This window comes from Podarcis tiliguerta (genome assembly GCF_965153285.1).
Source record: "Podarcis tiliguerta genome assembly, chromosome: 13".
NCBI classification, from domain to species: Eukaryota; Metazoa; Chordata; class Lepidosauria; order Squamata; family Lacertidae; genus Podarcis; species Podarcis tiliguerta.
The window spans coordinates 48,588,595-48,613,294 of record NC_139546.1 but is presented as its reverse complement, the minus strand read 5'-3'; the positions used below and the strand labels follow the sequence as shown (position 1 = coordinate 48,613,294).

The 24,700-nt window shown below is 45.7% G+C and overlaps 6 protein-coding genes across 6 annotated transcripts in view; 3 read left to right on the top strand and 3 right to left on the bottom strand.

Annotated features, from left to right (window-relative positions):
- The window catches only part of LOC310663206 (histone H4), a 113,536-nt gene extending 110,763 nt beyond the window's left edge, over positions 1-2,773 (top strand). The window contains exon 2 of the mRNA XM_083410901.1: positions 2,760-2,773. The gene's annotated coding sequence lies outside the window, so the exon portion shown is untranslated. The remainder of the gene's footprint in view (positions 1-2,759) is intronic.
- On the top strand, positions 648-1,455 carry LOC310662685 (histone H3.2). The gene has a single exon (XM_083409637.1). It carries the CDS (start codon positions 909-911, stop codon positions 1,317-1,319), a length of 411 nt encoding a protein of 136 aa, XP_083265763.1. The 5' UTR covers positions 648-908; the 3' UTR covers positions 1,320-1,455.
- On the bottom strand, positions 2,234-2,853 carry LOC310663200 (histone H2B 7-like). The gene has a single exon (XM_083410894.1). The coding sequence runs from the start codon at positions 2,619-2,621 to the stop codon at positions 2,241-2,243; it is 381 nt and encodes a 126-aa protein (XP_083267020.1). The 5' UTR covers positions 2,622-2,853; the 3' UTR covers positions 2,234-2,240.
- Positions 2,854-3,996: 1,143 nt separating this feature from the next.
- LOC310662344 (histone H4) lies at positions 3,997-4,585 on the bottom strand. The gene has a single exon (XM_083409141.1). It carries the CDS (start codon positions 4,373-4,375, stop codon positions 4,064-4,066), a length of 312 nt encoding a protein of 103 aa, XP_083265267.1. The 5' UTR covers positions 4,376-4,585; the 3' UTR covers positions 3,997-4,063.
- Positions 4,586-11,395: 6,810 nt separating this feature from the next.
- Positions 11,396-11,871, bottom strand: LOC310662087 (histone H2B 7-like). The gene has a single exon (XM_083408858.1). The coding sequence runs from the start codon at positions 11,852-11,854 to the stop codon at positions 11,474-11,476; it is 381 nt and encodes a 126-aa protein (XP_083264984.1). The 5' UTR covers positions 11,855-11,871; the 3' UTR covers positions 11,396-11,473.
- A 2,692-nt stretch (positions 11,872-14,563) lies between these two features.
- On the top strand, positions 14,564-23,748 carry LOC310663047 (low affinity immunoglobulin gamma Fc region receptor II-b-like). Its single transcript, XM_083410610.1, has 7 exons — positions 14,564-14,988; positions 15,089-15,127; positions 17,249-17,545; positions 20,236-20,568; positions 21,480-21,584; positions 21,687-21,820; positions 23,024-23,748. Exons 1-7 carry the CDS (start codon positions 14,964-14,966, stop codon positions 23,159-23,161), a joined length of 1,071 nt encoding a protein of 356 aa, XP_083266736.1. The 5' UTR covers positions 14,564-14,963; the 3' UTR covers positions 23,162-23,748.
- The last annotated feature ends 952 nt before the right edge of the window (positions 23,749-24,700 follow it).

Below are 24,700 nucleotides of genomic sequence, written 5' to 3'. Positions count from 1 at the left end.
GCTATACTGCATTAATCAGCACTGAACACAATACTAATATTGAATATACGATACAATCTCAGTCGTATGAAATTGAACATAAAATCGCTTGCTGGTTCCAGAACTCAGACAATAGCAGAAAAAAATAATCTTTCATCTGGTCAGCATTAACAGGAAAATAGATACTGGCAGCGGTGGGATTCGAACCCACGCCCCCGAAGAGACTGGAGCCTTAATCCAGCGCCTTAGACCGCTCGGCCACGCTACCTAACGAAAGGAGTTCTTTTTCTCTCTCATTTTAGTTTGCAAGACTAAATTTTCTTTTGTTCTTTTGTGTTCTGTCTACTCGTCTAATCAGTTGCAAGCATGTAAACCGGCACTTTCTGCAATTCTCTGTACAATTCCAGCAGAATTTAAGTCTCACGCTGTGCTACCATTTGCTCCGTTCTGATTGGTCAATAGCTAACTTCCACTTTTGTCCACTTTTGTCGTGTCGCCGCCGCGCGGGATATTTAAATAAAAGTATTTAGTTTTCCCTCGCTCCCGGTAATCCCTAAGAAATTGAAACTCAGATTGAGGGAGCACAGCCCAGAAATGTATGTTCTTCATGAAATTAAGTCCACATATGTGGTGTCCTCGCCTTTCATTTTATTAAAAGAATCCTGGAAACAAGAAATATATTGTGAGCGAGGCAAACTAGGGAAGGTAAAAAGAGAAAAGGATGGAGACACTGCGGCTTCAAATCACGTCCAATCCCTGCAAAGCGCGGGAGATTCAAATCCGGCAAGTGATTGGTCAATGCTCTTAGCCAATCCAAGCAGAAGAATTACAGTATAAATAGCCCGCCAGTGGCCGCTTTCGACAAATCGTTGGTGTCAGCCGTGAGGGAAGTTGCTTGTTTTCTATTCTTTTCGCATTGTAGCTCTCCAATGGCTCGTACCAAGCAGACCGCTCGCAAGTCCACCGGCGGGAAGGCGCCTCGGAAGCAGCTGGCGACCAAAGCTGCCCGGAAGAGCGCCCCGGCCACCGGGGGCGTGAAGAAGCCTCACCGCTACCGCCCTGGGACTGTCGCCCTGCGAGAGATCCGTCGCTACCAGAAGTCGACCGAGCTGCTGATTCGCAAGCTGCCCTTCCAGCGCCTGGTGCGGGAGATCGCGCAGGATTTCAAGACTGACCTGCGCTTCCAGAGCTCTGCGGTGATGGCCCTTCAGGAGGCGAGCGAGGCTTACCTGGTGGGCCTTTTCGAAGATACCAACCTGTGCGCCATCCACGCCAAGCGGGTCACCATCATGCCCAAAGACATCCAGCTGGCTCGCCGCATCCGCGGAGAAAGGGCTTAAATCGGGACCTCTCGCTCAAAGAACAAAAGGCTCTTTTAAGAGCCACTACATACTCTCAAAATTGCTGGAAATTGCTCTTGTCTCCTTGCTTTCGGTGTTCCCTTCGGTAGGGCAAAATGCCCATTGTGTACATAAGCGAAAACCTGCGCCCAAAAATGCTATAACATTTTCTGCATATAATTTCTACAGATATAAATACTAAGCGGTCTTAGGTCGGGGAATGGTGGTAGATCCCTTTTACAGGATGTATATATATCGATGATAGTGAAGAAAATACAAATATTTTTGGCCACTTGAGACGCTGCTTCAGATAAATAATTGGATACCTTTGGAGTGTCCTGCCAGCTAAGTTATACCTACAGCAGACCCAGATTTGATCTTCATATATACATGCCATGGGAAATTTTACAGCTATTTCCGTAAAGGAAAAGTGCCTCGTTATAATTGCTTCCCCTAACCTAGATGTTTCTACTTGTATCAAAAGGGTCCCACACATTTGATTCATGCCGCTAATATATATATATATATTACAGCTGATCTAACCTGCAGTTTAACATCCAGCTTTGCTGTTTCATGCTTGAGACAGCTGGTGTACCGTTCACAACTTTGGATTTCGACAGCATACTGGAAAGAATGCTGCGTTTGTAAAATACTGTATTGTCAGCTACAACTAGGTAGGAAACTGCAATAGCTTGGTTTATTGGTTTTATTTCTGGATTTAGTAGCAAATTGAAGCATATGTGGTGGTTATCCAATAAGCCAACCTTAAGCATGCTTGGGTTAATTTTTACTACAACACTGGAATCTGCTGCAAGCATCTAGCACTTTCTTACGTGAAAAGCAAGTACAGCTCTTCTAAAGAAAAAGTGGAGGGCTCTTAAAAGAGCCTTTTGGTTTCAGTGGAGGGGTTTCCCCCCAAATTTACTTGGAGCTGGTGTACTTGGTGACAGCCTTGGTGCCCTCGGACACGGCGTGCTTGGCCAGCTCCCCGGGCAGCAGCAGGCGCACGGCGGTCTGGATCTCCCGGGAAGTGATAGTGGATCGCTTATTGTAATGGGCCAGGCGAGAAGCCTCGGCCGCGATGCGCTCGAAGATGTCGTTGACGAAGGAGTTCATGATGCTCATGGCCTTGGAAGAAATGCCCGTGTCCGGGTGGACCTGTTTGAGCACCTTGTAGACGTAGATGGAGTAGCTCTCCTTCCTGCTCTTCTTGCGCTTCTTGTCGCCCTTCTTCTGGGTCTTGGTAATGGCCTTCTTCGACCCCTTCTTAGGCACGGGAACCGACTTCGCAGGTTCAGGCATTTTTAAAATCAGCTGCTCCTTCTGTAGCGCAGTGAAGACAAACGCCTTTTATACCAGCTTTATGCAAATGAAGGGCTTGAAACACTTGATGTTTGATTGGCTGGGCAGGAGACTGTTTCAAATACTGCGTTTTTATAGGCAGAAAATGCGTGTTTTCTATTGGTTCAAGAACTACACTCCCTAATGTTTGAATTACAAGCTCGATATGGTATTGGTCGCTGACTGGAAAGCTTGCATTGTTATCCAATCAAAAAAGTGATTCGAAGCCACAGGCCAAATTGAGCAAAACGTTTCAGGCAAATCCTTTTAAAAAAGATAATACACTCATTAGATCAAAACGGGATAATTTTAGATTCAGACTATCTGTTCCCATGAAAAATCAGACAAACCCCAAATTTCCTTTTGAGAAACGGAATACAGTACTGTAAAATCGCAATAACATTGCTGAGCACTCACATGATTCCAAACTCCTTCGCCAAATTATTTTTTAAAGAAAGTCCTGTTGCTTTGTCTTTTACTCTTTAGCATTCAAAACGGGGGCTTGCAAGTTGCAGTAGGAAACCGTTTGAATGCTGCGCTGTTACTTTAATTTCCCCCGTAGTTTCTCTCCCAAGCCAGCGATAATCTGCTCCCCACGCTTTCTCTTCCGTTGTTTCTCAAGGTTCCGGGGCAAAAGTGCCGACCAATTTTTCAAGCAAGGTTGCGCTTCTAAAAAAAAAAAAAATGCCACCTCCCTTCTTGATATGAAACTTTCCTAAACCAGATTGCAACTTGTTCTCATGATAACCGATTCCCTTAAATCTCCCACAGGCATTGAAAATCGGGTTAAACGGCTTCGGGCAATCACGTGCATTTATTGCGTGGTTTTGGCAATTGCCCTATGAGGAAAACGGACTCATTATGCCCCTTTTTCACAAAGTACCGAAGGCATTAATGAAATCTTCAGGTGTGAGTATGTTCTGTAGGATAGGACGATATCTAATCAGGAAATCAATCCTATTTTTAAAAATCAAAATGTAAAATTTCGTGTGTAAAACGTTTAATGGAGATGCCGGGGATCGAACCCGGGGCCTCATACATGCAAAGCATGCGCTCTACCACTGAGCTACATCCCCGCCCGCCATGAACGCTCTAGAAATATATATTGAAAAGGCATAGTTATTGTGCAACCGAAGAAAATCAAGTACTTGAAACTGCCCGTGATAGTTCTAGGCTACATTAGGTGCTTGTAACCTTGAAAAAAACAACAGGAACGATAAAGCTTTTTACTTCAAGCCTTCCGTCCCTTAAGCGAGCTCTACTATGAAGTCAAGCCAATACACTAGCACAAATGCAGAAAGCCTTTTTAAAAATATAACTATTTTAGCGCTTTTGACAGCTCTTTTACGGGCAAGTGGTGGCCCTTAAAAGGGCCGTTTGTGCTGCGAATACGAATCAGGAATTTAGCCGCCAAATCCATACAGAGTACGACCTTGGCGCTTCAAGGCGTACACCACATCCATAGCGGTCACGGTCTTCCTTTTCGCGTGCTCGGTGTAAGTTACGGCATCGCGGATCACGTTCTCCAGAAAGACCTTTAGGACACCGCGAGTCTCCTCGTAGATCAGCCCAGAAATACGCTTCACTCCTCCGCGGCGAGCCAGTCGACGAATAGCGGGCTTAGTGATTCCCTGGATGTTATCACGAAGGACCTTCCTATGCCTTTTGGCACCCCCTTTGCCCAAGCCCTTGCCACCTTTGCCACGGCCAGACATCTTGTAAAATCACAATCGACTACAGACTCACGAGAAACCAATGCAGCGTAAGCCTCGGCAGTTGTCATTTTATATCATCGGATCCGACCAGAGGGAAAACTTCAACGTTTGCTCCACCCACGCCTCTCAACCAGTAAAAATACGCCGCGGGTCTTCATACAATTCAACCTGCCGAATGACGTTTTTCCTAGTGAAGATAAACTGTTCTGTCAGCGTACATGAATTACAACTTCGGTGCTTTTGATAACACCCGTCCTAGATTCTTGGAAATCGAATTGCTGGTGATTTGTTGTTTTTTTGACAAATAAATGGCTGGGCTGCGAAAAGCACGGCACGAAACAGAAATTCCACTTCACTTAAATCTATCCGCTAGTTTTAACTGTGAACTAAGGGAATGGAGAAGAGACCAGAGTTAATTTAGCTTTAACGCCCCTTGGTAAAAACTGAATATTATATTATTAAGTTTCTATACTACTGTACCTTTCATTAGGATTCCTGGGCGGTTTACAATACAAAAATACAGTGAAAATAACAATAACCCCTCAGACACAGTTTAAAAGGCCACAACACAGATTGCTTAATTAGCCAAAGGTTTATATTCTAAAACTGATAAGTGTTCTAGAACTAATTTTTAAAAAACCTCAATCTGTAAAGTTTGCAGCAGGAAGAACCTTGCTTTGAAGGCCAAACTAATGCCAGTGTTCTGGAAGTAGCAAATATCACCACTGTCGAAGAAATGATTCTTCAACAACTTTGTTGGACTGGTCATGTTGTTTGGATACCTGATCATTGTCTTCCAAAGCAACTACTCTCGTCCATACTTGAAAATGGAAAGCGTAATGCTGGTGGTCAGCAAAAGAGTTTTAAAGACTCTCAAGGCAAATCTTTAAAAATGTAGTATAAACACCAGCAATTGTGAAACGCTGGCCTGAGAGCGCTCCAGTTGGAGAACAGCCTTTTGTTGTGGGCTTTGAAGACACTTGAACTCAGGACGCAAGGGAGAAACACGCTAATAATAATATTTTTTTATTTATACCCCACCCTCCCCAGCCAAGGCCGGGCTCAGGGCAGCTAACAACTGATATAAAAACAAATTGAATGAATACAGCTTAAAAACAAGATTAAAATACAACAATTAAAATATTTAAACATTATTTAAACATTTAAATATTAAAATGCAGCCTCATCGCAGGAGGAGAAAGGAAAAAGAAAGAGGGGGAGGGAATCAAATTGGCTCCAAGCCAAAGGCCAGGCAGAACAACTCTGTCTTACAGGCCCTGCGGAAAGAAATCAGATCCTTCAGGGCCATGGTCTCATGAGACTGAGCATTCCACCAGGCCGGAGCCAGTGCTGAAAAGGCCCTGGCTCTGGTTGAAGCTAATCTAACTTCCTTAGGGCCTGGGACCACTTGGGTGTTGCTATTTATGGACCTTGAGGCTCTCCATGGGGCATACCAGGAGAGGCGGTCCCGTAGGTATGAGGGTCCTAGGCCATGAAGGGCTTTAAAGGTCAAAACCAGCACCTTAAATCTGACCCTGAACTCCACCAGGAGCCAGTGCAGCTGGAATAGCACTGGGTGAATATGAGGAAGAGGAAGGCACGCTTGGCAAACCCTCACTGTGATCAATTGCCGCCTGGAAATCTATGTCCCCACTGTGGAAGGACGTGTGGATCCAGAATTGGCCTCCACAGTCACTTATGGACTCATTGTTAAGACTGTGTTCATGGAAGACAATTTTACTTGGCCATGAGAGATCGCCAAAGAAGATGACAGTGACTCCTAGGTAATAGGAATCAGAACTGCAAGTGTGACCTATCTTCATGTTACCGGAAGACATTGACCGATAATATATTTGGAGGCTGTTGTGGGAGAGAATTGGGGGAATCTCAAGCGGAAAAGTAGTTCGAACCCCAAATAGGGAGAAAATAAGTTTTGGAAGGGTCGAATTCCTTCAAAACATGAGTTTTCGGATTTCACAGGTATTCTTGCCTTGATTAGACACTCACTTAAAAAAAAAGTTACTAGTCACCTGGGAAAAGACTGGATGAAACTCAAAACTGCTTTTCCTGCATCCAATATTTATTTTATTGAAAAGGTTATAAAGGAGCACAACTACATACTAAGATTTTACTATTCAGATTCAATACAATTAGCTAATTAGCTGCTCTCCCTGTACAAAGGTCAGAGGGGGCAGGGTTTCTGTTGAGGCAGGTGATTAGCTGTGGGAGGAGCTTTTAGATTTAAGGAGCTAGTCTCAAACGTTTGTTGGGGCAGACCTAGGTTTTTTTGGGGGGGAGTTATTAGTCCTGTCTTCACACTTTTTATGATGCAGGACCGCTGTAGCCACCCCCAACGACACGTTCTCGTGATGGAGGGGGAGGGAACAGCTGCAGTCGCCTGCAGTTCCTGCTCAATGCTTGCCATCTTGCCAAAGGTTGCAGGCAGCTTTACATGCAGCAATTGCATGTTGATTGCCCTCCTAAAAGACAAAGTCCAGCAACTGGAGGAACGTGTAGCTACACTCCAAAGAATTAGAGAGCTGGAGCTCTTCTTGGAAGCAGCAGAGCACACCGTCTCCACCAAGGAGGAGACAGGAGACTCCCCTGGGAAGGAGGCTAGTTCACCAACACAGGAGCCCGATATGTGGAGAAACGTGACTCAAAGAAGTAGGAGGCCCAGGGTTCGCTCTGATTGTTTAGAAATACACAATCGCTTTCAGGTCCTCTCCCCTAGCATGGAAGACGAAGAGCAGACTCCATTTGAGGATCTCTCCCTCATTACAGTCGATCAGGTATATGAAGATGAACAGCAAAGTCAGTCCTCAGAGAATGTGCAGGCGACCTTGGAACGGACCACTCACGGAAGAACCCCGACCAAACCTAAGAGGAGGCATGTAGTGGTGATAGGGGATTCCCTACTGAGGGGAACAGAAGCAGTGATCTGTGGGCCTGACAAGATGTCTCGGGAAGTGTGCTGTCTCCCCGGGGCTAAGATCCAAGATGTAACTGAACGACTGCCAGGAATCATAAAACCCACTGACAAATACCCCTTCCTCTTGGTTCATGTGGGAACCAATGACACTGCAAGCAATAGCCTCCAGAAGATCAAAAGAGACTACGAGGCTCTGGGCAGGAAATTGAAGCAATTAAATGCACAAATCGTCATCTCATCTGTCCTCCCAGTTGAACGACGTGGCCCAGGGAGAGAGGGGAAAATAGTGGAAGTAAACAGCTGGCTTCGCAAATGGTGTAAACAGAAACAGTTTGGATTCTTAGATCACGGACTGCAGTTTCTTGAAGATGGACTTCTGGCAAGCGATGGGCTGCACCTCACAACGGTTGGGAGGAATGTTTTTGCCAAAAAACTCAGAAACCTCATCAGGAGGGCTTTAAACTGACTAATGTGGGGGAGGGAGACTGTGTTCCTGAAGGTAGGAGTCTATCAATTGATGAAGATGATCATCCAAATGTCATAAACCAAATGGAGCAAACAGCAAGCAGACCTAGTGGTGGAAGGAAAAAATCCTTAAATAAGAGACACGGGGGAATGACTAATGGACTTCAATGTCTGTACACTAATGCACAAAGCATGGGAAATAAACAAGATGAGCTTGAGCTCTTGGTACAGCAAACTAAATATGACATAATAGGCATCACTGAAACCTGGTGGGATAAGTCCCACGATTGGAATGTAAAAATGGAGGGATACAATCTATTTCAGAGAAACAGACCAGACAAGAAAGGAGGAGGAGTGGCGTTATATGTCAGGGATGTGTATACCTGTGAAGAGATCCAAGATTTAGAACCTCAAAGCCAAAGTGAGAGCATTTGGGTCAAAATTAAGGGAGAGAAGAATAACAGTGACCTCATTGTGGGAGTTTACTATAGATCCCCAAGCCAAACGGAGGACATAGATGATGCCTTCCTGGAACAGATGGCCAAGCATGCAAAAGGAAGGGAGATAGTAGTAATGGGGGACTTCAATTACCCGGATATTTGTTGGATGTCAAACTCAGCCAAGAGCATAAGGTCAAACAGATTCCTCACTGGCCTTGCAGACAACTTCATTGTCCAGAAAGTGGGAGAAGCAACAAGAGGAACAGCCATTTTAGATCTGGTCCTAACCAATGTTGATGACCTGGTTAATGGGGTAGAAGTGGAAGGATCATTAGGCGCAAGTGATCATGCTCTTCTGAAGTTTACTATACAACGGAAAGGAGCAGCCAAGCATACTAGGACTCAATTTCTTGACTTTAAGAAAGCCGACTTCATAAAACTTAGGGAAGTGCTGGGTGAGATCCCATGGACAGTAATACTAAAAGGAAAGGGAGTTCATGATGGCTGGGAGTTTGTTAAGAGGGAGATAGTAAAAGCACAACTTCAGGCAATACCAATGAGGCGGAAAAATGGAAGGTGCCTAAAGAAGCCAGGGTGGCTATCTAAAGAACTTTTAACTGAGTTAAGATTAAAAAAGGATGTGTACAAAAAATGGAAAAGGGGGGAAACCACCAAAGAGGAATTCAAACAAATAGCCAGCACATGTAGACACAAAGTCAGAAAAGCTAAAGCACAGAATGAACTCAGGCTTGCTAGAGAGGTTAAAAGCAACAAAAAAGGCTTTTATGGGTATGTTCGTAGCAAAAGGAAGAACAAAGAAACAGTGGGGTCACTCAGAGGAGAAGATGGTGAAATGCAAACAGGGGACACAGAAAGGGCTGAACTCCTCAATGCCTTCTTTGCCTCAGTCTTCTCCGATAAAGAAAACAATGCCCGACCTGAAGAATTTGGAGCAAATGATTCAATAGAGAAAACACAGCCCAGAATAACTAAGGAGATAGTACAAGAATACTTGGCTAGTTTAGATGTATTCAAGTCTCCAGGACCAGATGAACTGCATCCAAGAGTATTAAAAGAACTGGCAGATGTGATCTCAGAACCACTGGCAATCATCTTTGAGAATTCCTGGAGAACAGGCGAAGTCCCAGCAGACTGGAGGAGGGCAAATGTTGTCCCTATTTTCAAAAAGGGGGAAAGAGAGGACCCAAATAATTACCGCCCAGTCAGTCTGACATCAATACCAGGGAAGATTCTGGAGCAGATCATCAAGCAAACAATCTGTGAGCACCTAGAAAGGAATGCTGTGATCACCAATAGTCAGCATGGATTTCTGAAAAATAAGTCATGTCAGACTAACCTGATCTCGTTTTTTGACAGAATTACAAGCCTGGTAGATGAAGGGAACGCAGTGGATGTAGTCTACCTTGATTTCAGCAAGGCATTTGACAAGGTGCCCCATGATATTCTTGTAAAGAAGCTGGTAAAATGCGGTCTTGACTATGCTACCACTCAGTGGATTTGTAACTGGCTGACTGACCGGACCCAAAGGGTGCTCATCAATGGTTCCTCTTCATCCTGGAGAAGAGTGACTAGTGGGGTGCCACAGGGTTCTGTCTTGGGCCCGGTCTTATTCAACATCTTTATCAACGACTTGGATGATGGACTCAAGGGCATCCTGATCAAATTTGCAGATGACACCAAACTGGGAGGGGTGGCTAACACCCCAGAGGACAGGATCACACTTCAAAACGACCTTGACAGATTAGAGAACTGGGCCAAAACAAACAAGATGAATTTTAACAGGGAGAAATGTAAAGTATTGCACTTGGGCAAAAAAAATGAGAGGCACAAATACAAGATGGGTGACACCTGGCTTGAGAGCAGTACATGTGAAAAGGATCTAGGAGTCTTGGTTGACCACAAACTTGACATGAGCCAACAGTGTGACGCGGCAGCTAAAAAAGCCAATGCAATTCTGGGCTGCATCAATAGGAGTATAGCATCTAGATCAAGGGAAGTTATAGTGCCACTGTATTCTGCTCTGGTCAGACCTCACCTGGAGTACTGTGTCCAGTTCTGGGCACCACAGTTCAAGAAGGACACTGACAAACTGGAACGTGTCCAGAGGAGGGCAACCAAAATGGTCAAAGGCCTGGAAACGATGCCTTATGAGGAACGGCTAAGGGAGCTGGGCATGTTTAGCCTGGAGAAGAGGAGGTTAAGGGGGGATATGATAGCCATGTTCAAATATATAAAAGGATGTCACATAGAGGAGGGAGAAAGGTTGTTTTCTGCTGCTCCAGAGAAGCGGACACGGAGCAATGGATGCAAACTACAAGAAAGAAGATTCCACCTAAACATTAGGAAGAACTTCCTGACAGTAAGAGCTGTTCGACAGTGGAATTTGCTGCCAAGGAGTGTGGTGGAGTCTCCTTCTTTGGAGGTCTTTAAGCAGAGGCTTGACAACCATATGTCAGGAGTGCTCTGATGGTGTTTCCTGCTTGGCAGGGGGTTGGACTCGATGGCCCTTGTGGTCTCTTCCAACTCTATGATTCTATGATTCTATAATAAATGGATTTAGTTTCTAGTTTCACAGATCTGAAAGCAGAATTAATATATGGTACAAAGTGCGGGGGGGGGGGGGGGGAGCGACCAGGCAACATTTTTGAGAGAAGTATAAAGTTGGGTAAGTGATAGGACTTGGTAATTCTTGATGAACGCTTGCTCAATGTGACTCAAGGGGGAAAATAAGTTTTAGGTTCTATAGAGATTCGAACTTAAAACGCTGGAATCAGAATCCAGAGTGCTAAACATTACACCATAGAACCACATAAAACTATATTATCAGATCCCAAAGCTGCACAAAAGAAAATGGTTAATCACCAATTAGAAAATGCCTATTTTGCTATTCAATGTGCGTGCTTATGCAAGGGACTAGTGGTTGGTTGATATGTTACCATTTATTACAACAGAACAATGTTGTCTCCCCAAAAACAGTAACTTGTCTTTTCCTGTACTGGTTCTTAATGCTTATTACACCAATGAAACCCCCAGATTAAATTCTAGTAACTCTGTTGAACCAATTTCTTAATACATTTTAAACTGTTACTTCTGAAAGTGGTGGCCAGATTGTAGTAGATATTTTGGGGACAACTTAGAAGCCCAAGGAAATAGAACTCAGCAGTGATTCCATCTTTTAAAATAATTTGTGTGGCTCTTAAAAGAGCCTTTTGGTTTCAGTGGAGGGGTTTCCCCCCAAATTTACTTGGAGCTGGTGTACTTGGTGACAGCCTTGGTGCCCTCAGACACAGCATGCTTGGCCAACTCCCCAGGCAGCAGCAGGCGCACAGCGGTCTGGATCTCGCGGGAAGTGATGGTGGATCGCTTGTTGTAATGGGCCAGGCGGGAAGACTCAGCAGCGATGCGCTCGAAGATGTCACTGACGAAGGAGTTCATGATGCTCATGGCCTTGGAGGAGATGCCCGTGTCCGGGTGGACCTGTTTGAGCACCTTGTAGACATAAATGGAGTAGCTCTCCTTCCTGCTCTTCTTGCGCTTCTTGTCGCCCTTCTTCTGGGTCTTGGTAATGGCCTTCTTCGACCCCTTCTTAGGCACGGGAACCGACTTCGCGGGCTCAGGCATCTCGAAACGATTCCACCAACCGCCGAGAGAGAAATGAAGCGCGCTTCGCCGCCGCTTGTATTTATACGAGTCTTATGCAAATTAGCACCTCAAACTCTCAAATTCCTATTGGTCGGCAATGCAGTATGCAAATAGCAGCCGGAGCGTTTGTTTGTCATTGGATAACCAAGGCTCCTTCTCTTTAGCGCCAACGGGAATCCATTTCCTATTGGTTAAATCGAGAGTTCGCTCTCATTGGTTCAGTTTCCCCCGCCATCCAATCAGAAGTGCTCGTTACAATCCGAGAAACGAACTGGGCAAATGAGAAGCCGCGCGGGAATTTTGAAGCTTTGCTCGCGGCTTAAGGGATTCGCATTGGGCGTCGTTTGACAGCGATGAGTTTTTAGGATAATGGAAGGGATCTCAGAGGACCGACCAGTATCCCGGCTTTGTTCCCTTTTCGGATTAGATGCATGCAAATCTGGCACTGAGCTCTTTGGAGCCTGCCGTTTGCTATCCGCTGCTGCATTTGATTATGATGAAAAGGAAAATAATCCCGCTATTTGCCTTTATAGGTTGGGAAAGATAAACCACATCTGGAGGCTGCCCTGCGCCTCTTTGTCTCCTAGTTCTCCCAGCCGAGGGAAATCAGGATGCTGAATGTATGTTAAGTCAGCTCTGTCTTCAGCCGAACCAGCCACACTAACACGCGTCCGAGGGCCAGTGGCGCAATGGATAACGCGTCTGACTACGGATCAGAAGATTCTAGGTTCGACTCCTGGCTGGCTCGGGAAGGGACAACTTTTTGGGGGAAGAGGAGGTTTTGCCCCACGTCCAAGCTCCTTGAGCCAATCTGTGAGCTAAATGGGCCAGTGGTCTGACTCGGTATAAGCAGGAGCTGGCTTAGCTAGATGTTTCCATTGTGGCATCTGCAATGGAGGAGGATGTTCTGACAATGATCCTACAAATTGTCTCATCCGTGGGGTTTCAGTTTCTGCTCTACTGCTCTTCCCACGAGGGGCATCTCCTTGCCCACCCTGAGAAGAGGATGCTGAGCTCAGAGGCCACTTTGGCCCGATCAACTTCTAAAGTTTGCATGACCCCTTTCTGAGCCGGCAGCATCCTTCCTCTTTCTCATCTCCAGCCTCGCTCTGCTGCTTTGTCATTTTCTCAAGCGCTTTGGTTAACAGGCAAAAGCACAGCAAGGAGGATGTGGTGAGCTCTGCTCTTTACTCCTGTGGTCAGTTTTGGGGACAGGCAGAATGTTGATGCAGGCCAGCACCCAGGTCCCTGTCAAGGAACTGTTGTTATTACATTATAATTTAATAATCCAGGTTTTTATCTGCTTTTCTATTACAGTTTCCTGGCCTTTATGTTGCATATTTGTTTTGATGGTGTACACACCAATAAGCCATGCACTGTGCTCTTGAATTTGCAGGGGTGGGGGTGGATGCTTTCTCATGCCCTCCCTCTCCACATTGTTGAATTCTGGCTACTTTGAAAATCACATGATTGTAGAGTTGGGAGGGATCCTGAGGATCATCTAGTCCAACCCCTTGCAATGCAGGGATATGCAGCTGTCCCATATGGGAATCAAACTTGCAAACTTGGCATTATCAGTCCCATGCAAGTCTAACCAACCCAGGCTGAACTGAACACTATCTATCTAGACTATCTATTTGAACACAGATAAAAACAAGTGATGGCATTGTCACAGCTAGATCAGATGTGGTTAGCAGCTCTTTGATGGGGCTGAGTAAAGATTATGGGCTATAGGCTGAGTTCTGCACCAAGCTCAGGGTTCAGTATTGATCCAGAGCAGAACTCCAATGTATCGTTAGCAGAGCAAAAACTTAAACACGTTGCAGGATTCCCAAAAAGTAGACCAGAGGCAATTGAGATTTCATCCAGCAGAGAGCTTTACTGAAGGCAAATGAGCATAATGGTCACAAATCCAATACCTTCAGGATTGGCACTGTCCATAAGAAATCCAGTTACAACAGACTTAACTTAAATTTACAATAACTTATAATAAGACTAAACCTTAACACTGTATACAGAATTGGCGGAGCTGATTGGGAGAATCAAAAACCAGCGTGATAGAGCTTTCCAAAAAGACTGGAGTAAATTTGTACAATATTTGAAGGATAATTGTAAACAATTAACAACACTTAGCATGGTTGATATGAAAAGACCTGTAACGATGATTACTGCCTTTTTATATTTACTGAGAATTTGTGATAATTGGAATAAGTGAAATGCAAATTGGAAGAGGTACAAATGCTAGGATATGGAAATGAATTATGAAAACCACGAGGCGGGAGGGAGGGAAGTCGATTAGCTCATATGAGCAAAGAGTTAAGGTAACAATAAGGATGTATTTAAATATTATAAAGGCAAATTGAGATTTCATCCAGCAGAGCGCTTAACTGAAGGCAAATGAGCATAATGGTCACAAATCCAATGCGTTCAGGATTGGCACCTTCCATAAGAAATCCAGTTACAACAGACTTTAACTTAAACTTACAATAGCTTAGTCAATAAGACTAAAACACTATATATAGAACACCACACCAGAAGGAAGAGAGACAGAAAGATATAGTGAAACCCAAGCTCCTCCCAGCTGTATTATTATCCGTAGTCAGCATGACTTTGACAGAAGAAATAAGGCAGGCATGTTGAACAGGTAGATTGTGATCTGCCGGCAGATCACTGGACGTTTGTGATAGATCACCAGGGGGTAGATCACTGCCAGTTTTTAACTGTGTGAGTAGATCGAGGTCTCTTGGGAGCCGGCCACCCCTAAAATAAGGGAACCAGTTTAAGCCAGCTGTACTCAGCTTCCCTGAAGGAACAACTCAAACATCATGAACCTTCTGCTTGTTTCTTTCACACAGAGAAAAGCTCCCAGAACCCTCTCGAATTAAGCAGAATAGGAAATATCTCTGCACATCAGATCAAGATATGCAAACTGACAATGTGCTGGAGGGAAAGGTGTGGTGTTGCGGTTCCTGTCTTGGGTGTTTGTTTCAGCAGCACCAGCTTGTTGTCTGTCTTGAGAGAGAGAGCAGGGCAATGAGGGAGTTGGGTCCCCCAGCCGTGGGTGATCTTTGAAGGATACGGACAGAGCATGAAGTCTGCCGCTTTTGTGACAGGTTGGTGACCTCTCTGCCCTCCTCAGATGGGGGAAACTCGCTTTCTATCTCACATTCACACCATTTCTCACTGCATCTCTCCTTTGCTCTGTACTTCCAGCCTGTCTCCAGATCCTTCTTGTGAGATCAACCCACCCAGGTAAAGTTGACTTCCATTCTTGTTTGTTGTTGTTTCGTTTAGCCGTGTCTGACTCTTCGTGACCCCCTGGACCAGAGCATGCCAGGCCCTCCTGTCTTCCACTGCCTCCCGCAGTTTGGTCAAACTCATGCTGGTAGCTTCGAGAACACTGTCCCACCATCTCGTCCTCCGTCGTCCCCTTCTCCTTGTGCCCTCCATCTTTCCCAACATCAGGGTCTTTTCCAGGGAGTCTTCTCTTCTCATGAGGTGGCCAAAGTCTTGGAGTCTCAGCTTCAGGATCTGTCCTTCCAGTGAGCACTCAGGGCTGATTTCTTTCAGAATGGAGAGGTTGGATCTTCTTGCAGTCCATGGGACTCTCAAGAGTCTCCTCCAGCACCAGAATTCAAAAGAGTCAATTCTTCGGCGATCAGCCTTCTTTATGGTCCAGCTCTCACTTCCATACATCACTACTGGAAACCCATAGCTTTTACTATACGGACCTTTATTGGCAATGTGATGTCTCTGCTTTTTAAGATGCTGTCTAGGTTTGCCATCGCCTTTCTCCCAAGGAGCAGGCCTCTTTTAATTTCATGACTGCTGTCACCATCTGCAGTGATCATGGAGCCCAAGAAAGTAAAATCTCTCACTGCCTCCATTTCTTCCCTTTCTATTTGCCAGGAGGTGATGGGCCCAGTGGCCATGATCTTCGTTTTTTTGATGCTGAGCTTCAGACCATATTTTGCGCTCTCCTCTTTCACCCTCATTAAAAGGTTCATTAATTTCTCCTCACTTTCTGCCATCAATGTTGTGTTATCTGCATATCTGAGGTTGTTGATATTTCTTCCGGCAATCTTCAGCAAAACAACTTGAGTAAGAGGAGCGAGCTAATGAGTTGTGCTTGCTTATCTGCACTATACTGCAATATATGTTGTATTTCTCATCCATGTGTTGTTTCGTATGTATATTTAATAAAATAACACCATGCAGTATAAAAATTATACTGTTTGTTTCCCTCCTCTTCCGTTTTTGCAACAGCTTCTCCATTACAGCTGTTTGTCAGACTGTGTTACACCAGTGATCAATATTCATTAATTGCAAGTTTCTCCAAGTTCTGGCTATTACCATTCTAGCTGCAGTTAATAAATATGTTATCAATTCCTTTTTCATTGGTCCATATCTGAAGTATATAAATTGAGTGGTCACTGGGGTTGTCTGAGCTGCTAACTGAGAAATCTCTTTAAAAACTTCTTTCCAAAGTGGTTCTGTTTGTGGACATTCCTATCACATATGTTGGTATGTGCGTATAATCTGGCACCCTCTGCAACATAACGGAGGGCTACTGGTTTTTAAGGGAGGCACCTCAGTGTTAAATACCTTCCATGCACAATTTTTAGAGTCACAGATTCAGGGCCGGATTCAGGTTTGACGAGGCCCTAAGCTACTGAAGGTAATGGGGCCCTTTATATGTCCAGCTGTCCTTTGTCAACAACAAATTGTTGCTTTGTGCTGAATATATGCTATATGATAATTTAGGGGCCTCATAGGTATATAAAGCCATTTGCAACATAACAAATAGGAGCCTACGCAACACAAAACACTATATTTAGGTTTTATTTTATTCATTTTTTGTTTTTTATTTTGGAGATGTACATCCTCTATTTTCCACCCACATCCTGATCCAATGTCTTTTTTTGTTTGATTATCCATATTTTTTACCAGCATCTTGGTTTCCCCTTTCTTTAATTTAAAGCCAACCAATTTTCCAGATCTATTTATCTCTTTTTGCTCACTCTTGGTCGCTCTAAGGTTAACACAATGTCATCCGCGAACACTTTTATTTTTGTAATTTTGCTGGCCCACTGTTATTCCATGAATTTTATTATTCATCCTTATGTTTCTTCTCCCTTTCTATGTTCCTTTCTATTTTCCACGGTTTACCTTTTCCCTTTTGGCCACCAGATGGCGCCAGAGACACTTCTGTGCTTGACTGCTACTTATGTCTCCCATCCCACAAGTAATACATAGGAAGCGCTTTTCATAGTGTGTGCCTTCAGTCTCCTTCTCAGGGTGTCTTCGTCCTCTGGGTTTCATGCGTTTGTTTCCTGACTGGCTGGCTTTCCTCTCCTCCTCTGTGATCTCCAGGGATCCCACCTGCAGCAATTCTTTCCTTGGATCCCCAGCACCACATCTACATGAAAGGTGAAAAGGTGATTCTCACTTGTTCGGCTCCTGATGGTCTGAAGGTGGCAGGATACACATTCTCCAAAGAACAGCAAGATCGGACCTTCAAGGAGTTGCCCAATAGTGGAATGTGGCCTGACGAGATGTTCCGTGTCAATGAAGATACTGTTGGGAATTACAGCTGTGTGTACTGGATCATGCCCTCAAGCGACGAAATCTTCTCCTCACAGAGCAACCTTGTCTTTGTAGCCATGGCAGGTGAGCATCCTTGCATTTTACTGTTTGTCGTTGTCTCTTTCATTCGCAACGCGAGAGAGGTGAGCACTCTGTTCCGAAAGGATTTCAGACTGCCAGACAGTGGGACCTTGGTTCTTGAACTTAATCCATTCCGGAAGTCCATTCGACTACCGAAACCATTCAAAAACCAAGGCACAGCTTCCGATTGGCTGCGGGAGCTTCCTGCACTCAATCTGAATCCACGTCGGATGTTCGGCTTCCGAAAAACGTTCAAAAACTGGAACACTTACTTCCGGGTTTGCGGCGTTCAGGAGCCGATTTCTTTGTCGACTAAGCCATTCGAGAACCAAGGTACCACTGTATGGTGGTACCTCGGGTTACAGACACTTCAGGTTACAAACTCCACTAACCCAGAAATAGTACCTCGGGTTAAGAACTTTGCTTCAGGATGAGAACAGAACAGAATTGCGCAGTGGCAGCGGGAGGCCCCATTAGCTAAAGTGGTGCTTCAGGTTAAGAACAGTTTCAGGTTAAGAACAGACCTCCAGAGCGAATTAAGTTCTTAACCAGAGGTAAAGGTAAAGGGACCCCTGACCATTAGGTCCAGTCGTGGCTGACTCTGGGGTTGTGGCGCTCATCTCGCTTTACTGGCCGAGGGAACCGGCGTACAGCTTCCAGGTCATGTGGCCAGCAAGACTAAGCTGGAGTGGTACCTATTTATCTACTTGCACTTTGACGTGCTTTCGAACTGCTAGGTTGGCAGGAGCAGGGACTGAGCAACGGGAGCTCACCCCATCGTGGGGATTCGAACCGCCGACCTTCTGGTTGGCAAGTCCTAGGCCCTGTGGTTTAACCCACAGCGCCACCCGCGTCCCTAACCCGAGGTACCACTGTACTAGTAATGAAAGGAGCAGCATTCACATCCCCTCCAACATTTCCCTGATGAAAATAGGGACATCCTAAGGAAAAGCAGGGCATTCTGGGATCAAATCAGAATCTGAGATGGCTTCTGTAAATCCAGAGACCGTCCCTGGAAAATTGGGATACTTGGAGGGACTGCTTTCATTTACTGAATCCAACTTCCTTCAGAGTAAACATACTGTGGGTGCTAGCATGTGGGAATGTTTATTGTTGAGTTATTAAATGCCATGTGAATCTGTCTACTAGGTAATTTCATTTCCCACTGATGGCGTATATATTGCAAAGGAGCAACGCCTTAGGTATGATTAGATTATATCCAACGCTAGTCCTACTCAGAGTAGATGCATTGAAGGTAATGGGGCATGGCTAACTTAAGGCCATTAATTTCAATGGGTCTCCTCTGAGTAGGACTTATCTGGTTGCAATACATCATCAGGTCTGAATGTTTTTTCCGGGGGGGGGGGGTTGAAATTTGCGGGGAAATTGTTCTCTGCTGAACCACAGATTCGTAACACAAACTTCTTTGGGTGTCATAGTTGGCCACAGAGCTGAATGAATGAATCTTTATTTGCGTCAGCCATCGGCCATAGCAATAAAACAACAATATAATATACAAAGAATAGAAATAAAAAGTCAATTATATAAAATACATTTTCGGGTTTTGAATCAATAGTCAAATAGTGGATCTTATTCTGATTGCCCCAGCTAAAAACCTTGCAGCCTTTGCTGTCACCTGCTCATCTTGATCTGCCAAGAGAAAGGGCACTGGGGCAGTGGTTGGGCTACCCAGAATGGACAATAAAAGAGGGGTGATAATCTCATTCCTCAAGTCTTTATAAAGAGTGCAAGCCAGAAGGGCATGTGCCACCGATTCAGGACTACCATCTCCACAGGGACATAAGCGTTTTTCATGTGGAATCTGTTGGAATCGTCCCTCAAGTACAGCCGAGGGCAGTACATTGAATTTTGCGAGGGTAAAAGCGCGTCTATATTTTAGAATTGCTAGGTTATGCAGACAAGGTGCCAGAGAGTCAAAATGGGAAGGTGGAAAGTAGTCATACCATCAGCAAATGTTTCTTATTGTGGCCAAGTTGTTCTGACGCTCAGTCTCATTTAAGGTAAAGGTAAAGGGACCCCTGACCATTAGGTCCAGTCGTGGCTGACTCTGGGGTTGCGGCGCTCATCCCGCTTTACTGGCTGAGGGAGCCGGCGTACAGCTTCCGAGTCATGTGGCCAGCATGACTAAGCCGCTTCTGGCGAACCAGAGCAGTGCACGGTAACTCCGTTTACCTTCCCGCCGGAGTGGTACCTATTTATCTACTTGCACTTCATGCTTTCGAACTGCTAGGTTGGCAGGAGCTGGGACCGAGCAACGGGAGCTCACCCTGTTGCGGGGATTTGAACCGCCGACCTTCTGATCGGCAAGTCCTAGGTTCTGTGGTTTATCCCACAGCACCACCCACGTCCCGTGTTAGTCTCATTCAGGCGCTGACAAATTAGACTGCTTGCTTTACTAAAACCCAAAGTGAGTAGCTGTTGTGGTGATAAACCACAAGAGTGAAGTTTTTGGTGGACAATTTTAATCCAGGCGCTCTTGTGACCATCTTGCAGCCACAGAGCTGGCAATCGACGAAGCAGAATGCCAGCGTCAGAGCCATGACTTTTCATAGAGCTGTCCAGCCAAAATATATGCCTTCTCTTTAAAAGCCAAGTGGACCACAGTCTCTTAACCACTGAACCAAGTCATTGTCCTCAGATGATTGCTTCTCCTTTGTGAACGATCACTCCAGATCACCCTCCCTCTCCGACACTGATAGTGGATCCTCCACCTGGAGCAGTGAACGAAGGAGACTCGCTAAACCTCACTTGCCTGGCCAACGAGGGAGAGACTGAGAAAAGATTCACTTTCTACAGGGATGGACTTGAGATAACCTTCAGCGACGAAGGATCTGTGTGGAGCTTCAGAGAACCTGGAACTAACTTCTCAAATGCCTCTGTTAGCAGCTTGAAAGCCAAGCTCAACCATAGTGGAGAATTTGCTTGCAGCTATGAAGAAGAAGTTGGTGGCCGGTGGGTGACCTCTTCCTGGAGCCAGACGGTGAAAATCATGGTGAAAGTCCCAGGCAAGTCATTTGGGGAAAGTTAGAGCTCAATTTAGCAGAAGGATATTCCATTTTTCTGTGTTGATTGAAGTATTAAGGGGGCGCCACTGGATGGGCCAAAGAAAAGGGGGGGATTGAGCAAAATGTCTGTCATTCCCTGTAACCTGTAAATGTCATCTATTTTATTTCCTATGCCTTTTGTTGTTGAGTCGTTTAGTCATGTCCGACTCTTCGTGGCCCCCTGGACCAGAGCACGCCACCCCTCCTGTCTTCCACTGCCTCCCGCAGTTTGGTCAAACTCATGCTGGCAGCTTCGAGAACACTGTCCCACCATCTCGTCCTCCATCGTCCCCTTCTCCTTGTGCCCTCCATCTTTCCCAACATCAGGGTCTTTTCCAGGGAGTCTTCTCTTCTCATGAGGTGGCCAAAGTCTTGGAGCCTCAGCTTCAGGATCTGTCCTTCCAGTGAGCACTCAGGGCTGATTTCCTTCAGAATGGAGAGGTTTGATCTTCTTGCAGTCCATGGGACTCTCAAGAATCTACTCCAGCACCAGAATTCAAAAGCATCCATTCTTTGGCGATCAGCCTTCTTTATGGCCCAGCTCTCACCTCCATACATCACCTCAGCCTTATTGTTGGGTAAGACTGAGCAGTTCATATTTGAAAGGATTGAAAGGATTGAAAGGAGAGAGAGAGGGAGGAAAGGAGAGAGAGAGAGAGAGAGAGAGAGAGAGAGGTGTTATTTGCAGGGCTCAAACATCTTTCCTCTTCAAGTTGTCTAGAAAAGTCTGACCCTAGTTACTTGTCCTGAAAGTTACCCTTAAGAAGTTGAATATTTATTTTGCATTACATTTGCCGCTTGTCTCGCATCCAAGGACAAGGAAGCCTTATTAAAAACACAATAGCCTAACCATTTTTCCTTTCCTTTCTCAGATCCTTCACCATCAACAGGTCCATCGCTGGCATTTGCGTCTTTGGCAGTCCCGTTTGTGATTCTGATGATTCTCCTCATTCTCTACTGTGGACAGAAAAAGACTGGTAGTTATGTGGTGGGTTTTGAGGTTACCGTGATGCTTATGTGAATAATATTGTTTGTACCTTTTCAGCATTCGGCGCTCTTTCTCTCCTTTTTGGAAGCAGTGAAATGCCAGCAGGATTCCGAGCCAGAAGAACAGGAGGAGGAGGAGGAGGAGGAGGAGGAGGAGGAGGAAGAGGAACTGGGTGATCTTGAAACAGGGGAGCCCCAAGCAGCAGTTTTGCAGGAACACGACCAGGTAAGCAAGGAGATTCATGTGTAATATTAGTTACATCCACGAAAAACTGCCTAACTACCTTTATGGAATGTGGTGCTACTGCAAGATGCAATGATAGCCTACAAATGACCAAGCTCGTGGACAGAGATCTCTATTGTTTACTGCCCAGTGGCGTAGCGTGGGTTGTCAGCACCCGGGGCAAGGCAAGTAATTTGCGCCCCCTAACCCGGGGCAAGGCAAGTAATTTGCGCCCCCCCCCCGCTGCACTGTCCCTCCCCCAGATAGTCCCTCGCTCTCTCTCCGCACCGCACCGCACGCCTGGCACCCTCCCCTCCACAGTGGGCGGCGACCCGGCGGCTTGGATCGGATTTGCACAGGCAGCACTGCAGTGAGAGAGAGTGAGTGAGCCAGGTAGGGGCAGAGAGCTGCGAGTGCGAGCACACACACCCCCGATGTTGCGCCCGGTGCGGCCGACCCCCCCTGCACCCCCACACTACGCCACTGCACCCAGGCGCACCCGGGGGGGGGGGAGGCGCGCTCGCACTCGCAGCTCTCTGCCCCTACCTGGCTCACTCACTCTCTCTCACTGCAGTGCTGCCTGTTGCGCCCGGTGAGGCCGCCCCCCCCCTGCACCCCCCACGCTACGCCACTGGTACTGCCTTTAGATATCTTCTAAAAGTCAGATAGTTGTTTATTTCCTTGACATCTGCTGGGAGGGCGTTCCACAGGGCGGGCGCCACCACAGAGAAGGCCCTCTACCTGGTTCCCTGTAACTTGGCTTCTCGCAGTGAGGGAACCACCAGAAGGCCCTTGGTGCTGGACCTCAGTGTCCAGGCAGAACGACAGGGGTGGAGAAGCTCCTTCAGGTATACTGGGCCTTTGAGGCCATTTAGGGATTTCAAGGTCAGCACCAACACTTTGAATTGTGCTCGGAAACATACTGGAAGCCAATGATCAAGCAGTAGGAAGTGGGAGAAAAGCTTCCTTCTCTGAGAGCTCTGGCTATGTAGGGCTGGTGGCCAACAGTAGGATATATGCTCTGCATGTAGAAGGTCTGAGGCTCAATCCCACTAGTCTCTTCAGGTAAGGCTGTGAAGGACTTAGACAGCTGCTGCCAACCAGTGTCCACAATACCAGATAAGATACCCAGGGAGGTTATTTGCCAGGCCCCTCCTGCTTTCAGTGCTGACCAATGGCACCCTCACATTCCTTCTGTTCCCACAGGGCTCAACCATCACCTACGCCACCATCAAATTCTGCTCTGCTAAGTCTTGCTTAGGAAATGGGCTCCGACTGGTGGAAGAGGAGAAGGTGATGTACAGCGAGGTTCTGTTTCCACCTAAGAACAGAGGAAGAAAGTGAAGAGATTGTGGAAAGGAAAGAGATTGTGGAGTTCTGAGTGGCTGCCAAAGGATTCTACATCGCCTGCCAGTTGGTTTATTGCTCTCAGCCAGGGCATGGCTGAAGGCACAGGAGGTGCCCATCTTGCGGAAGCTAAGCAGGTCCAGGTCTGGTCAGTGTCTGGGTGGGTGACTAGCTGGGAACCACAGATGTGCTGCTGTGATGGTGTCCAGTGATGGAAGAAAGGATGGGATGTAAATTTAAGAAAAGAAAACAAACAAATACGTGTTGGTTGAGGTCCTCCGCATGTTCCACAGAAATCAATGCAGCTTCTATTCAATAAAGACAATTCGATTCTTACAAGTTGAATTCTGATGTGATTAAAGATTTACAGTGTCATTTACAAACATTGTTGGGAAAGAGAAGAGGGCAGAAACATCTCAAAACGACAACTAATCCAGAATGCAGCTGCCAGACTGGTGACTGGGAGTGGCCAACGGGACCATATAACACGAGTCCTGCATTGGCTCCCAGTACGTTGCCAAGCACAATTCAAAGTGTTGGTGCTGACCTTCAAAGCCCTAAAGGGCCTTGGTCCAGTATACCTGAAGGAGCATCTCCACCCCCATCGTTCTGCCCGGACACTGAGGTCCAGCGCCAAGGGCCTTCTGGTGGTTCCCTCCCTGCGAAAAGTGAGGTTACAGGGAACCAGGCAGAGGGCCTTCTCAGTAGTGGCACCCACCCTATGGAACGTCCTCTTTTCAGATGTCGAGGAAATAAAGAACTATATTACTCTTAGAAGACATCTGAAGGCAGCACTGTATTGGGAAGTTTTTAATGTTTGATGTTTCATTATGCTTTTATAGTTGTTGGAAGCCGCCCAGAGTGGCTGGGGCAAGCCAGTCAGATGGGTGGGGTACGAATAATAAAATTATTATAATTGTTGTGCTTCCTGCATAGTAATATGGTTCTCATGAATATTTATAATTTAATTTAATTTTTAATTTAATTTAATTTAATTTTTAATTTAATTTAATTTAATTTTTAATTTAATTTAATTTAATTTATATGCTACCCTTCATCCGAAGATCTCAGTGTGGTTCACAGAATAAAACCGCAAAGGTCATAATAAGAACAAGAACAAAACAAAACAATAACCCCCCTCCCAAAAACACATTTAAATAATTGCCTGGCACCTAAAAATGAAGGCACCAGAAGGAACCTCCGTGACGAGAGCATCTCACAAACGGGGAGCCACTGCAGAAAATGTTGCAGATATAAAATATTGTGCTGTTTGAAGCAACTGGTAGCTTAAGAACTGACTCCTTTGGAAATGAAACTTTGTCCAGACCCATGAAAATATTGCTTAAACTTTTACTGGCAGAACTTTATTCAAAATAATTAAAACATCCATACAATATATTGTGTTGACCAGCATAGGCTCAGCATCTTACAAAATACAGTGGTACCTTGGGTTAAGAACTTAATTCGTTCCAGAGGTCTGTTCTTAACCTGAAACTGTTTTTAACCTGAAGCACCACTTTAGCTAATGGGGCCTCC

Coding starts and splice junctions, on each gene's coding strand:
- LOC310663047 (XM_083410610.1), top strand. CDS start 14,964: ATGAAGTCTGCCGCTTTTGTGACAG. Junction 20,569..21,479: donor AATCATGGTGAAAGTCCCAG/GCAAGTCATTTG, acceptor TTCCTTTCTCAG/ATCCTTCACCATCAACAGGT. Junction 21,585..21,686: donor CTGTGGACAGAAAAAGACTG/GTAGTTATGTGG, acceptor TTTTGGAAGCAG/TGAAATGCCAGCAGGATTCC.
- LOC310662685 (XM_083409637.1), top strand. CDS start 909: ATGGCTCGTACCAAGCAGACCGCTCGCAAGTCCACCGGCGGGAAGGCG.
- LOC310662087 (XM_083408858.1), bottom strand. CDS start 11,854: ATGCCTGAGCCCGCGAAGTCGGTTCCCGTGCCTAAGAAGGGGTCGAAG.
- LOC310663200 (XM_083410894.1), bottom strand. CDS start 2,621: ATGCCTGAACCTGCGAAGTCGGTTCCCGTGCCTAAGAAGGGGTCGAAG.
- LOC310662344 (XM_083409141.1), bottom strand. CDS start 4,375: ATGTCTGGCCGTGGCAAAGGTGGCAAGGGCTTGGGCAAAGGGGGTGCC.